At 39.9% G+C, this 16,691-nt stretch overlaps 1 protein-coding gene across 2 annotated transcripts in view; it reads left to right on the forward strand.

Moving 5' to 3' along the window:
• The window catches only part of LOC127454460 (zinc finger protein ZFPM2-like), a 233,185-nt gene that overhangs the window by 136,528 nt on the left and 79,966 nt on the right, over nucleotides 1–16,691 (forward strand). For both annotated transcript variants that reach the window (XM_051721684.1, XM_051721685.1), the window contains one exon: nucleotides 8,152–8,263. In XM_051721684.1, coding sequence (XP_051577644.1) covers nucleotides 8,152–8,263 — 112 coding nt within the window. The remainder of the gene's footprint in view (nucleotides 1–8,151; nucleotides 8,264–16,691) is intronic.

Here is a 16,691-nt window from a genome sequence, read left to right on the forward strand (position 1 = left end):
ATCTACAACATTTCATTTATTGAATTATATTAAAACTCAGGGTGGGGGAAATAAAAACAATTCTGAATTTCATCATTAGCTTCTTTTGCTGCGCAACTTCTGGGCCTTAATACTGTTCCCTAGAGAGACACAGAGAGACGGACAGAGAGGACCTTTGCTTCTGAATAAGAGATGACTCCAGACGGTGGGGATCAGAGAAAGGGTTAATCCGATTCTCATTTTAGATAGTTGTCGTGGCAACTATCAGATGGTCTCCGGTGCTCTTTGACAGGGTGGTAAAATTCTCAGGTAAGTCTGGATATAAGACATTATTGAAAGGCTAATTTGAGATGTGAAATGGGAGCCATCTTAAATGACCGAGGTTTCTCTGTCTGGCTGCGTGGGGAAAGACACCCAAATAGAAAACCGGGGGTGTGGGGGTGGGGGGGTATCAGGATAGGCAGAAGAATTTGGGTTTCTGCTTTTGTGCAACAACAATTTGCCATGTGCGGGTCAATACACTCTTAAAAGGGATGTTTTTTTTTTTTTTTTTTTAAGGAATATTATGTCACCATTTACTCACCCTCATGTAGTTCTAAACCTGTTTGACTTTCTTTCTTTCATGGAAAACAAAAGGAGGTGTCTGACAGAATGTTCAGTCTCAGTCACCATTCATTTACATCTTTTTTTCCATACAGTGAAAGTGAATGGTGACAGGCTGAAAATTATCAAATCGTTTTCTAAAGTTGCCGTTTTTGGAAAGACATAATCATAGCAAAATCAAAGCATTTTCATTTGGGTAGTCTCTTTTGACTTGGGCCAGTAAGCAGCCACCTAGCAACCACTCAGAACACATTAGGAAATGCATCGTAGAACACCCTTGCAACTGCTAGGAACACCTTGGCAACCACCCACAACACCCTAGCACCATAGTGGTGAGTTTTTAAAATATAAAAAATATAATTTTTCAGTTGTTTACATTCACTGTTGAGTGAATTACAGCTCAGCACATGCAATAATACACAGGAGCTGTGGACTCAGGAAAAAAAATGATGTCATGTCAGCTGCCTGTGATTGACTTCAGCTGATTTTCACTTAGCTATTTCTGCTGCTCTCTAATGAATGTGTGCCTGGGTGTACCATCTAATGGCCCAGAAAGACAGACATTGTGCCCGCCAGGAATGGGCTACTGTCCCAGCTGTCCAAGATCTCCACCAATTCTGCCTTGGAGTGAAGCGAAGAGACTTTCATTGCCCTTTAAAAAAAAAAGCCATTTTAAAAAATGAAATATTATTCAAAATCATATAGAGAGAACAGCAGGGCAGCAGTAGCCGCCCTTTCTCCACAAAAGGATGCGAGTGCTTTTAGTTGCTTTTTTCTAACCGCTTTCAACCTTATAGATAGAATTTAAAGCACAACGTTTTGACCCCAGCCAGAAAAGAAAAACGAGGTTACACATTCAGAATAATTTGCCGGAGCATTATAAAATGTAACCTCAATCGGCCTTTGAAATGGATACTGATTCTTTAAATTCTTCCCAGCCCATTGCAGAAAATAGTGAGATGGTGGCGATAGGGAGGCACAATGTGGCCAAAGTTCAGTGCTGAGCGCTCGCCTTCTTTCTGTCCACATTCTTTTTGCAATTCCCAGGCACCTGAGATCAGGCTATAATCGGAGAGATCAGAAACTGGATCATTGGGAAAAAATTCAGGCTGATATTTCCACACTCTCTGGAGTTAAATGAGAGATGATGCAGGGCTGTGGGGGCCGTGGGGGTTGAGAGGTTATTGATACTGAACATCGAAAACAAGCCATCAAGCTCTAGAAACTGCACTGACTTCAGTGTAATGGTTCACTTTTATATTTTTAGTCATTTATTTTTTGCAGAATTTAAGGGTTTGTTCACCCAAAAATTTAAATTCTGTCATCATATACTCACTCTTATGTCGTTCCAAACCTTTATGACTTTCTTTCTTCCCTGGAACATTAAAGGAGATGTTAGGTGGAATGTTAGGGACTGATAGTCTGTCACCATTTGTTGTACTGTATGGAAAAAAGATGCAATGAAAGTGAATGGAGACTGAGACTGCAAGTACCTAACAATGATCAGTAAATGATAACAGATTTTTTTTTTTTTTTTTTTTTTTTTTTTTTGTGAAATATCCCTTTAAGTTGTAGGTTAAATACTAACTGTCTGTCTAAAATGCATGTCTAAAATGCATGTCTAAATCTGGTCAGTTCAACTGAACCAAGTCCATTTTTTAAACTGAAAATTCTGTCATCATCTAACCAACCTCATGTTGCTCAAACCTTGCATGAGTTTTTCTCCGTGGAACACAGGAGTTGTGAAAATGTCAAAGTTTATATATATATACAGTTGTGCTCAAAGGTTTGCATACCCTGGCAGAAATTGTGAAATTTTGGCATTGATTTTGAAAATATGACTGATCATGCAAAAACACCATCTTTTATTTAAGGATAGTGATCATATGAAGCCATTTATTATCACATAGTTGTTTGGCTCCTTTTTAAATCATAATGATAACAGAAATCACCCAAATGACCCTGATCAAAAGTTTACATACCTTTGAATGTTTGGCCTTGTTACAGACACACAAGGTGACACACACAGATTTAAATGGCAATTAAAGGTTAATTTCCCACATGTGTGGCTTTTAAAATTGCAATTAGTGTCTCTGTATAAATAGTCAATGAGTTCGTTAGCTCTCACGTGAATGCACTGAGCAGGCTAGATACTGAGCCATAGGGAGCAGAAAAGAACTGTCAAAAGACCTGCGTAACAAGGTAATGAAACTTTATAAAGATGGAAAAGGATATAAAAAATATATCCAAAGCCTTGAAAATGCCAGTCAGTACTGTTCAATCACTTATTAAGAAGTGGAAAATTCAGGGATCTCTTGATACCAAGCCAAGTTCAGGTAGACCAAGAAAGATTTCAGCCACAACTGCCAGAAGAATTGTTCAGGATACAAAGAAAAACCCACAGGTAACCTCAGGAGAAATACAGGCTGCTCTGGAAAAAGATGGTGTGGTTGTTTCCAGCAAAATACGATGATACTTGAACAAAAATGAGCTGTATGGTCGAGTTGCCAGAAAGAAGTCTTTACTGCGCTAATGCCACAAAAAAGCCTGGTTACAATATGCCCGACAACACCTTGACATGCCTCAAAGCTTCTGGCAAACTGTAATTTGGAGTGACGAGACCAAAATAGAGCTTTATGATCACAACCATAAGTGCTATGTTTGGAGAGGGGTCAACAAGGCCTATAGTGAAAAGAATACCATCCCCACTGTGAAGCATGGTGGTGGCTCACTGATGTTTTGGGGGTGTGTGAGCTCTAAAGGCACAGGGAATCTTGTGAAAATTGATGGCAAGATGAATGCAGCATGTTATCAGAAAATACTGGCAGACAATTTGCATTCTTCTGCACGAAAGCTGCACATGGGAAGCTCTTGGACTTTCCAGCATGACAATGACCCTAAGCACAAGGCCAAGTTGACCCTCCAGTGGTTACAGCAGAAAAAGGTGAAGGTTCTGGAGTGGTCATCACAGTCTTCTGACCTTAATATCATCGAGCCACTCTGGGGAGATCTCAAACATGCGGTTCATGCAAGACGACCAAAGACTCTGCATGACCTGGAGGCATTTTGCCAAGACGAATGGGCAGCTATACCACCTGCAAGAATACATATATATATATATACATATACACCAAACATGTATGGTGATCATTGGCTATCATTTCAAATGCAATGTTAATAGGTTTATATATATATATATATATATATATATATATATATATATATATATATATATATATCACACACACACACACACACACACACACACAGTACTGTGCAAAACTCTTAGGCACATAAGATGTTTCACAAAAGCATTTGTCTTAAGATGGTTATTTATATCTTCAGCTTTAGTGTGTCAATAGGAAATATAAATGTTAGACTCCCAAACATTACTTTTGCAAATAGAAAAGATTAGAATAGAAGAACAGGGAGCCCTGCAACAGATGTCATGGCCCCCACAAAGCCCCCCACTGAACATAGTGTCAGTCTGAGATTACATATGAGACAGAAGCAATTTAGACAGCCTAAATAGATAGAAGAGCTGTGGCGAATTCTCCAAGAAGCTTGGAACATCCTATCTGCCAACAACCAAGAAAAAGTGTGTCCAGGTGTACCAAGGAGAATTGGTGCTGTTTTAAAGGCAAAGGTGGTCACACTGAATATTGATTTTGCTTTTTTTATGTTTACTGGACTCTGTATGACATTAAGTGATAAATGAAAACTATTTATTTCATTATTTTTGAAGATATCCTCACTATGCAACATTTTTCACAAGTGCCTACAATTTTTGCACAGTACTGTATATATAAACATTTACATATGTTAGGTCAGGATTTGAACCCTGGTCTCCTTGTATGTTAATTTAAAACTATACCATTAGACCAGTGCATCTGATTAGTGGTTAAAGGGACAGTCAGTCCACTGTGGTATCCAGTGCGGTTGGGGATCTTTGTGTGGTGTCCCAATAGGGAAGACAACAGCTTAGCAGTTTCTCAAAATGAAGTGTTTTAATGGTTTTAAGATACAAAAAGAAAAGGTCTCAATTTGCCAAGAGTAGGTAACCAAAAACAAAAGTCTTTCAGTGCACAACTCGGGTTTCTTCTGCTCTTGCACAAACAATGTCCAGTCTTATTAGGGCAAGCCACCACACTTACCAGCTGCACCTGGCCCTCATTTAGTGGCAGCTTGGGAATTGTAGTTCTCCCCGGTCGGCCATTTTGTCAATGAACTCATCTTAAGGTGGCTTGGGAGTTGTAGTTTGGGGAAGGGCACCGTCTTGCTCTAGCCACCTTGCTGGAATGTAATATCTTAGAGTCTCTAAAGCCCATTTGATTGCCAGACACTCTTTCTCGATTGTGGCATAGTTTTTCTCATGCTGCTAATGTAGAGCACAGGGTGTTCCTCCCCATTGTGGGTTTGGGAAAGCACTGTGCCGAAACCCACCTCAGAGTAGTCAGTCTGTACCAGAAATTCCCTTTAGAAGTCTGGGGCAGCCAGGAGGGGTCGTGCACACAGCACCTTCTTTAGGTTGTTTAAGATTTCCTCTGCTTCCTTGGTCCATGTCACCATCCTGGAGTGTCTGTTATTGGTCAGCTCTGTAAGAGGGGCAACCAGGCTAGAGAAGTTAGGCACAAACCTTCTGTAGTAGTTTTCCAGTCCCAGAAAAGATTTTACCTGTCTTTCTGTGATGGGCCTAGGCCACTCTTAAATGGCTTGGACTTTGGCTTCCTGGGGTTTGACCTGGCCTCACCCAATTGTGTGCCCCAGATAGTCTGTTTCGCTGTAGCCAATCTTGCATTTTTGGATTTGGATTTTTTTTAAGGGCACCGCCTCAGGGTAGCGGGAAGCATAGTCTAACATCACTAGGATGTACTGGTGACCCTGCGCACTCCTTGGCAGCGGCCCCACAATGTCCATCCCTATTCTCTCAAATGGCGTTTCTATGATGGGTAGGGGAATCAGCACTACCTGCTGACACTCGGGACAACTGCGGCAGTAATTCTCCACTTCTTTGTGGACGCCCGGCCACAAAAACCTTTTTAGAACCCTTTGGTTTTCTCCACCCCTAAGTGTGCTCCTAACAGGTGGGTTTGGGCTAGCTGGAGTACTGTGGCTCTATGTGGTTGGGGCATGAGCAGCTGTTCTAGGATTTCCTCCCCCTCTTTCTTAACTTGATATAGAAACCCCCTCTTATAAGCAAAATGCAGATAGGTTAAAGGGAAATTACTCCTGTCTACCTCTTCTATTCTCACGTTCCTCAAATCATTGATAAGTGTGGGGTCATTCAGTTGTCAGCCACTGGGGTTTCTGAATTCCCGGTCCATTGTCCTCGCCTTGAGGCTGCTCAGTCTTCTATTCAAAGGCTGTCTCTGCCTCCCCAGGACTGCCCCCTGTGGTTGCCTGACTCGGCCTGGCTGGTTGGGATTGCTTGACTCCTTGTTCCAAGGCTGACTCCGTCTCCTCAGATTCATCGGCAGCAGCTGTGCGTGTTCTTACTGGTAAACAATGATCTGTTAATCTTGGAACATTTTTACTCACAGGTTTAGTTGTCCCCTGTCTAGCTTTACCTTTTGGCTGCTGTGGGTCTCTTGATCTCCTCACCTGTATCTCCTGCCCTAGCCTATGGAATATCGAGCTTTACGGGTAAGGTGTCCACCACCCCTACCCGGATCTTGCATTTACCCCTCGTGGTGACTAGTGTTACGGCAGATGTGGGGTAAAAACATGTATCTCCATGCACACATGAAACAGGCAGGGAACATTCCCGGGAGATTTCCTCGGGGTTAACCAAGGATTTGTGGATGAGGGTGATCATGCTACCAGAGTCCAACAACGCTTCTACATCCCGGCTGTTGACCGACACAGGAAAGGTCATAGCTTGGAAGGTGGAGTCTCCTAACAGCACAGCAAAGAAGTTGTCCTTTTGGCTGCTCGAAGATTCTGCGGTCGGCATGGGCTCATCTACCTTGAGGCACTGCCAGGAAATGTGTCCTACTTCCCCGCACATATAACACATCCTCATTTTATACTGTGAGCTTCCCACTTGGGGCTCTTGCTGGCTGGGTTTCCCCTTGGTGGACTGGACCATCTCGGTGTAGGTATTTTGGGAGATTTCAGTTGTGACCGGGGAGTGCCTTGTGTTCGGGCGTTTAGCATATCCATGTTAGCTTGAAATCTTTCTACTGTTTTGATTAAGTCTTGGGGTGAAGTAGGATTACTTTGACACACAAATTTATTTGCTTCGTATGGCAAGGTTCTCATGCATTTAACCATTACAAAGGACTCAACTACATCTGTGGAGGTTCTCTTGTCCGGTTCTAGCCACTTCTTGGCGAGACGCATTAACTTGTGCATCTGTGCACGTGGAGGTTGTTCTCTCTGGAAGTGCCAAGTATGGAATCTTTGGGCCCTTCCAAATTTGGTAAGTCCACTTCTACTTAACACTTCCTTCTTTAACTGATCATAATTATTGGCCTTCACAGGGTCTAAATCCAGGAAGGCTTTCTGAGTCACTCCAGACAAAAATGGGGATAGAATTCTTGTCCACTGTTCTTCTGACCACTTATCCCTGGCTGCGGTGGTTTCAAAATCATGTAAGTAAGCTTCCACATCCCCCATCTTAGGGATGATGTCACTAACCCGTATTTTAGAGGTGCTCTGTTCCATTTTTAATTCTAACTCCCTAACTTTGAGATCATTAGCCCTCTTTTGTTCCTCCACCAGGGCTGCCTGTGTTCACTGCTGGATCAAATTATTCTCAACCAAAGCTCTAAATAAGTCCTCCATTTTGAAAGTGACTAGGTTTACTCTTAGCAGGGAAAACAGGTGAGTGAGGTCCTCCAGATCTTCACAGGACATCAGCAGTCATCCACAAGCCACATTCTCCACCATATGTGGTATCCAGTGGGGTTGGGGATCTTTGTGTGGTGTCCCAACAGGGAAGACAACAGCTTAGCAGTTTCTCAAAATGAAATGTTTTAATGGTCTTAATTCGCCAATAGTAGATAACCAAAAACAAAAGTTATTCAGTGCACAACTCAGGTCGCTTCTGCTCTTGCACAAACAAAGTCCAGTCTTATTAGGGCAAGCTGCCACACTCATCAGCTGCACCTGACCCTCATTAAGTGGCAGCTTGGGAATTGTAGTTCTCCCCGGTCAGCCATCTTGCCACCAGCCTCATATTATGGTGGTTTGGGAGTTGTAGTTCAGGGAAGGGCGCCATCTTGCTCTAGCCACCTTGCTGGAGCGTACCTCCCTTCTAGCACATGCCCTCTGATGATTCCACACCAATGAAAAAAATGAAAATTCTGTCATCATTTACTCACCCTCATGTCATCCCAAACCCATATCACTTTCTTCCTCACCGTTCACTCTCATTATTTGGAAAAAAAGATGCAATGAAACCGAATGGTGACTGAGACCAATATTCTGCCTAACATCTCCTTTTGTGTTTCACGGAAGAAAGAAAGTCATAGGAATTTGGAAAACTGTCTTCAATTGCCAAATTGTCCCCAAATAAACTAATGATTAGTGTGTGTGTGCTTGTGTGTGTTATCTCCACCTCTGCAGAAGACGAAGTCACATGTCCCGCTGGTGTTGAACACAGGCCCCAGGTGGCTGCAGGATGTCACTTGGCAGGGAACAGACGACAACAAAAACAACTGCGTGGTTTACAGCAAAGGTAGGAGGACGTTTTTTTCCCCCCATAACACGTACAACACAGCAGCTCCACACACTTCCACTCTCTGCATCTATTTTAAAGACCCCATGAAGTGGCCTGATGAGGGCAGTTTTCTGTCCTGTGTTGACATATTTCCTATTCATTAGGAAGGTTGGGCAAGGCATATCGAAAGGACTGTCCCTTAAAAAAAATCACAACCATGAACCATGATTGAATACTTGCTAGTTGAAGGTGTTATTAGCAGGAGAGAGACATTCTCATTCTAGAGAGCATTTGATTGGAGAAAATCTGTGTAGTGCATGATGAGTCATCAATACTTTTAGTCTGTTTTTCCGTAAGAGAAAGACTGTAATTTTTATATGGGACATTACAATATAGATAGCTTCAAAGCTAATAGACATGGACTAAAAGCCACAAAACTCACTATTTTGTTTTCATGGGGTGTTTAATTTCTTTGTGTGTGTGTGTGTGCAGCTTACTTTCAGAGAGCGATGTGTTTTGTGCAGATACAGCCCCCATGTCTCTTACATCTATTAGCAGTGCAGTCTGTAATGTAAGGCCAAGGGGTTGCAGGTCATTCTAGTTTTGCTTTGACAAATGTCATTCGCTGACATTTGCTTGTTGACCTTATTTTCCGTGTGTGCAAATGCATGTAAACAGCGGATGGCCCTAGGACAGATGTGACTGATACATGCTTTCCTTAGCAAACACCATTAATATATATAGTAATTATGATAAATTAGCAGAAACTTTGGTTACCATGGTGCATTTTTGTATGCGGAGCATGTTAACCGAACAAGTGTTGTTCTTTATGCATGCATGCTTTGATGGCCAAATTACATCGAGACATGTGAATAAATAAGTTAATAAGTAAAGCACAGGTATTACAAAGCAGCAGGAGCTCGCATTTAAGTGTAATTTATACAGTGGAAGAAACTGAGCAAACTCCTGAATGAACTAAATCACCTGTATTTATATTACACGCAGTGTCGCTTTTTTGCCTTTTTGAACTTGTCACGGCTTTTCCACTTTTGGCAACAAGTTACCTGATCTGATTTCATAAACATTAATATCTCTCTCCATGCATTTGTTGCATGGTGAAGTTTGTGTTGAGCATCCAGCCTGGTTTCATGAACATTATGTGTCTGTGGTAGTATTTTTTCAAAACACACTTTTTTTTTATTATTATTATTAAAATATGTGTTACTTTTTTATATTAATGAGGTAAGCAGATTATGCTATATGCTGTTTAATACATCATGGATGCATTTAATTAACAAAAGTAAAATAAAACATTATATATAGATAAATAGCAAAATTCTTGTGTGGTTCTTTAAAAAAATAAAAACTGTGACATACTGTTATTATAATGATCATATATAGGCCAATATGTTTTTGTTTGTTTGTTTTAAAAGATCCACACTTTTACAAGTAGGCCATGTACTGCTGCGGAATGCACCACTCTAAAAAATGACAATATATAATTAAAATGTACGTTTTGAGAAATGTCAATATTTTTTGACATATAAAAAGATGATGATCTGTTCTGTTGTCTCTGTCAAAGACTGTCATGACACACTGGCCACCTAGTAAACACACAAACAAACACAGTCACACACACACAAGTTTGAATGTATGGTTTACAAGGCAACATGATCACACGTGAAGTCGGCATAATGTTTCCGATAGTTTCAGTACCCTGGGATCGGCGACTGTATGCCGACGCGCTGACATGCAGCATTCTTATCAGACATGTTTGCAGTGGTTTGCAGTCGGTCTATTCTTTCCGATTTCACTGTGAGATCAGGCTGTACAAGGACCCTCCATAGACATAATGATTTTTACCCTGTTCAAATGTACTATTCTATCCCCCAACTGTAAACTCACCCCTAAACCTAAGCATCACTGAAACCTTGTGGGATTTTTACATTTTCCAAAAAACATAGTTTGGTATGTTTTTTAAGCCGTTTGAATTACGGGGACTCTAGGCATGTCCTAATAAACCACCTTAATAGCATAACACCCTCGTAACTACTAGTTCATAACCAAAAAAAATTTCCTTGTAAACCACCAATGCCAAACCACACACACACACACACACACACACACACACACCAGAGATACAGTGCCCCCAAACAAGACATTTACAGTTGAAGTCAGAAGTTTACATACACCTTAGCCAAATACATTTAAACTCAGTTTTTCACAATTCCTGACATTTAATCATTGAAAACATTTGCTGTCTTTGGTCAGTTAGGATCACTACTTTTTTTTTAAGAATAATAGTAGAGAAAATTATTTATTTCAGCTTTTATTTCTTTCATCACATTCCCAGTGAGTCAGAGGTTTACATACATTTTGTTAGTATTTGGTAGCATTGCCTTTAAATTGTTAAACTTGGCTCGAAAGTTTTGGGTAGCCTTCCACAAGCTTCTCACAATAAGTTGCTGGAATTTTGGCCCATTCCTCCAGACAGAACTGGTGTAACTGAGTCAGGTTTGTAGGCCTCCTTGCTCGCACGTGCTTTTTCAGTTCTGTGGATTGTGGTCAGGGCTTTGTGATGACCACTCCAATACCTTGACTTTGTTGTCCTTAAGCCATTTTGCCACAACTTTGGAGGTATGCTTGGAGTCATTGTCCATTTGGAAGACCCATTTGTGACCGAGCTTTTTTTACTTCCTCATGATGCCATCTATTTTGTGAATTGCACCAGTCCCTCCTGCAGCAAAGCGCCCCCACAACATGATGCTGCCACCTCCATGCTTCATGGTTGGGATGGTGTTCTCCGGCTTGCAAGCCTCACCCTTTTTCCTCCAAACATAACGATGGTCATTATGGCCAAACAGTTCAAGTTTTGTTTCATCAGATTTCTCCAAAAGTAAGATCTTTGTCTCCATGTGCACTTGCAAACTGCAGTCTGGCATTTTTATGGCAGTTTTGGAGCAGTGGCTTCTTCCTTGCTGAGCAGCTTTTCAGGTAATCTTGATATAGGACACGTTTTACTGTGGATATAGATACTTGTCTACTTGTTTCCTCAAGTGTCTTCACAAGGTCTTTTGCTGTTGTTCTGAGATTGATTTGCACTTTTCGCACACCAAACTACGTTCATCTCTAGGAGACAGAATGCATCTCCTTCCTGAGCGGTATGATGGCTGCATGGTCCCATGGTGTTTATACTTGCGTACTATTGTTTGTATAAATGAACGTGGTACCTTCAGGCGTTTCCCAAGGATGAACCAGACTTGTGGAGGTCCACAATTTTATTTCTGAGGTCTTGGCTGATTTCTTTTGATTTTCCCACGATGTCAAGCAAAGAGGCACTGATTTTGAAGGTAGGCCTTAAAATACATCCACAGGTACACCTCCAATTGACTCCAATTAGCTTATCAGGAGCTAATTGACTAATTCTCTAAAGGCTTGACATCATTTTCTGGAATTTTCCAAGCTGCTTAAAAGCACAGTTAACTTATTTTATGTAAACTTCTGACCCACTGGAATTGTGATATAGTCAATTAAAAGTAAAGCGATCTGTCTGTAAACAATTGGTGGAAAAATTACTTGTGTAATGCACAAGTAGATGTCCTAAACCACTTGCCAAAACTATAGTTTGCTAATATGAAATCTGTGGAGTGGTTAAAAAATGAGTTTTAATGACTTGTATGTAAACTTCTGACTTCAATTGTATATCCAATACTAGCTCCAAAAGCGCCTTAATGAGACATCATAATCTATTACCCTCTTTATTTAAGGTAAGTAATGCAAATCACAAAAAAAAAAAAAAAAAAAGCATTTGGGAGATGTCTCAACTCCGTTATTGTTTGCAACAAGCATATATCTCTCTTGAGTTTGTTTGTCACCCGACACTCGGTCACGCTATGGCAACGACGAGCAGGTGTGGAAGAGTGACTCAGCGCATACATGTTTAAAGTGATTGAGAGCGCGCACAAACCGTTATCAACGCGCGTGTGCAGACTGAGCCCGTACTCATGTTATACTTTAAGGTGAACAGATTTCTGAAATGAAAAACAGACACATTTCTATTTCAGTGGTAATTATGCCATTGAAATTTCACATGTTACTTATCTATGATTTAAAAAAGGGGGACAATTTGGATGTTATGTATTTTGACCATGGTGAATGTAGTAATGTGATGAAATATGGTATATCTTTCTCTGTTGAATATGTCTCAATGAAATTACGATACAGAGGTAAAGTTGATCATTTTTAATTGTATTCTGTTACACAAGTTCATTCTTTTCTGCACTGTATACAGTAGATGACACCGTGGCATAAAAGTGAACTAAACAAACATATATAAACAATGACTGAATATAGGAAATATTTCAGCTGACTGCACAGCACAGGTTCCCTTACCCTTGGTCACACTCTTTGCATCACTCTTCTTACTCTCTTCTAAAATTCCTCCTCTTTTCCTTCACCTTTACCTGGCACTTTCCTAAAAGTAAAACAGTAGGCTACTAACTTGCTTGCTGGCAAACTGTCATAGGAATTTGAAAAGAACTGAGCTAACTTGACAACCATTTTCCTCAGCATTACAACTGAAATCATATGAAACACTTGGACATGGACAATATCAGGGCCTGAAATTCATTTCTGAAGGGGGGATCTATGCTGTAATGTACTGACTTACATTTATTGTTGTTTTTTGCAGATATTTTATTATACATTTAATTAATTTTTCCATGTTATTAATGTTGTATTCTTATTTTAAATGCATTAATTTTATATAATACAAAACAATATAACATCATTATAACATAATTAGTATGTGCCTCACTTTGAAGCTGTTAACGATGATGATGTTGGTCCCTGGTCCAGTTCTTGGCAAAACTGTCGCGAACAAGTAATCAGTAAAGGAAGGACGAATAGATTAAAGCTGCTATAGCGAGCAGTCCCCTCTGCTGGTCAAACTAAACAGCACACGATTACCATGTTGCCGGTAGTCTTCAACAGGGTCTTTCTTGCCTTGTATTTTCACTTAGCGGACTGTTTTGAATGTGCAGTAAAAATGGGGACATTTCCGGGGACAGCTCCAGTCGGGGACAGACAGTCAAAAACCGGAACTGTCCCCGGAAAAAGGGGAATGTCCGGTCACCCTAGTATAAAGTGTCTTGTAATCAGATTTATATTCGCGGATTTGTAGTTTAATTTATTATTTTTATCCGTTTGCCATTTTTTTTCCTCTATAATGGTTCAGCAGTTTATAAATACTGAGAATTACCATAAATGCTCTAGAAAATTGACACCTCAAAATTCATACACATTCAATAATTTTATGTTAAGACAACATCACGCGGGCCGCAAAAAGATGGTTTGCGGGCCAGATGCGGCTAAGTGTCTTAGTGCCTTCCTGAGCCTATGTCCTGCAAATATATATATATTTTCTTTTTCTAAAAAAAAAAAAAAGTTCTCTATAAATATTTTTTTCTTATTTACAATTTTTTTTTTTTTTATGTAAACATGACTAGATAGGTGTATTTGCCCGTTTTGATGCCTCTCACTATGTTTTCAGTTTTAAATGCTGTGATTAGAGGCATGACTCGTGTTAGTGTTGCCCAAATCAATTAACTCATAGCGCTTCGGCATTGTGTCGAGTTAAATGAAGATGCAGAGCTGCTTGAGGAAACTGTGTGTTTCTGTTCAAACATTGTCCAGCTGACTGGTTGTCCCTCGGTGTGTGAAATTCTCAAGGATATGCATTACTGAGCCTATTACAGCGAGAGGTGTCGATACGGGCAAAGACATCTATCTAGCATGGGTCGGCAACCTTTTTGACATTGAGTGCCATTTTTTTATTTTCTGGTCAATGGCTGTGCCGAAGTGAAAGTGAATAAAATGCACAGTTGTTGTAGCGCCTCCTTCACCAAGAAACTGCAGTGAAACGTTAAATTCGACACGTAAAAGTCAGTTGGTTGCGAGCATCATATAAAAAGTATACAAGTATACAAAAAGTATACTTTTGAACAGCCTCGGAGAGATGGGCATCAAAGTTGTCCATTTTAACATTAAGAAAGTAATCTAGCTAGCTACGATCTCACCTGGCACGTGCGATTGTAAACAAAAAAGTCACATTCACACCACACCCATTTACTTTGGGTGTGGTGTGGTTTAATAGTTTTAACCAATTATCAGTGCTCTTCGACTAACTGAGTTCTCCTAGGACAAGAATTTCAGGGATGTGTTTAAACAGGAGAAATATCACCAAACAAAGACCTTGCATTTCATCATACACTTTAGGCAAACTAAAAGAAACCTGCTTGCCCAGTAACTGTAAATTAGTCTTAAGCCGTATGTTTTTGTGGTTGATTATCCATAACTCTGCGAAACTGCAAGTTTCTTCCCGATTCAAAGTGAACACGAGTCCGATGTGGGATTTTTGGTTTTCCCAGCTCTCATCTTCTAATCACTGTACTGCACTTGGGGACTGATCCTCTTTACCAGTGCTTCATTTGTGCTCTTTATCTGCAAATCATTAAAGTTTTGATAAGCTGTAAAAGAAGATTATGCAGTTCTTTTAAAATCGTCTAATCTTTTTGCCAGGAGACTGAATATGGGAAACAAAAAGGCTAATAACAGGATTTTGGGAGCGTTTTGTTAAGTCTTAATTATTTCTTCGCAGCCTTCATATTTATTAGCAAAAGAAAACGTCTCCACTGTAAGGTTACTGATTCAGCTGTGCTCAACTGTTTTTATAAAATGAACAGTTTGTGATTTGTGTATGATGATTGGTCAAAATTCCATGTTCTGTTATTGATTACATGTAAAGGACTATTTCTTCTAAGAATTGTGCATTTACCCTTCCGTAGACTTGCAAAACTTTCAGACCCATTTAGAACCTTTTTTTTTTTTTTAATGACCCACAAGACCACAGAAGGGTTTAATATACTGTATGTATTAATGATTCATTGTTAAAGGAGCACTCAGTAATTTTGTCCTCATTAAAAAAGTTTAACTCCTAAAGACATGAATTGTAATTGTGCAATATGTGTAGGAAATCATTACCACTCACATTAAAATGAAGACTCCAGTCATATTAGTAACCTTATAAAAGCAGTTTTATTCTACATGGAGCGGGTCCACACATGGGGGCTGCCATGTTAGAATCACATGACCAGCCCAATACTACTCGCTTAATCTCAGTAACCGTCCTGTTATTTGACACTTTCACTCTTTGATTAAAGTAATCATGGCTGATTGTGAATACTACATTTCTACATTGGCATCTGAAGCGGCAAACTATTGATTTTAAATTATGCTGCATCCAAGCCACTAGGTGTCAGTGTAAGTCCAAGATGACACAAAGACAAAAGTTACTGAGTGCACCTTTAAAGCGTAAGTTTACAAACATCATATAGTCATGACTGAAGGGCTTGCAGGCATGATGTGCTAACAGTATCCTTTATTCACTATATAGCATTGCTTTTCGGTCATGTACCATGGTAATATAATGGCATTCCTCAAAGTACCTTGGAGTACCTTGTAAATATCATGGTATATGAGGATGGTATTCATTCAGTACCATGTTAAAATCATTAAAGTAGCAAATTATTGCCATCTGATACCATTGCAGTACTATTGTACCACCACAGTACAAAAAAAGGGGGAAATAGATAAATAGGTACATTTAAAAAGAAAAAACAAGCAAGTCAAGTAAATGATGCATTGTTTCCATAATGCCTAGAAGATATCCTTATTTAGGTTACAGTGAAGACTTATTTACATTTTATTGCAAATTCTTGCATCAGCATTCTCTGAAGGCCAATATGTTCACAGTCCAGTCCCTGTACACAGCATCACCCTCTCCATGTCTAAACTGTCTCTAAGAATATGACACATGTGGTGAAGATGGGAGTTGCGTGGTTGTTCTGGTAATACATGCATTCCACAATCCTGTACAGTTTAATCTATTAAATTCAGGCCTGTTGGGCATGTGTGATTCCCTGCGGGGCAGCTCTGGGCGACCGATGGAGGACTCTCACTCAAAATAGAACAGCGAGAATAATCGGGGAAACTAGGGACACCAAACTTGTAGACAAGCACTGTTGTTATTTTCCACATCTTCTCCGGCCTCGTCTAGCTCAGTATATTTTGGTTTTAGGTCACATTTTATAAGTCAGTGTCATGGGATATGAGCAGGATGAAGGGCTATGATGGAAATGATCTAATATTCTAATCTAATTAAAGATGTATTATGATATTTTGATTAAAAACTAATCACTGGATTTGTTTGTGAATTTAGCAGCATCAAATCTTTGAAAGATAGTCAGAGTTTTGTTTAAGTTACTTGGTAACTAATAAACAATGTTGGGTGTAATCCAGTTACAAAGTAATTAGTTACTGTAATCTAATTACTTTTTAGTAAGAAAAGTAGTGTAATGCAATACATTTTAAATTTTTGTAATCAGTT

This window comes from Myxocyprinus asiaticus, chromosome 16 (assembly GCF_019703515.2).
Source record: "Myxocyprinus asiaticus isolate MX2 ecotype Aquarium Trade chromosome 16, UBuf_Myxa_2, whole genome shotgun sequence".
Taxonomy (NCBI): Eukaryota; Metazoa; Chordata; class Actinopteri; order Cypriniformes; family Catostomidae; genus Myxocyprinus; species Myxocyprinus asiaticus.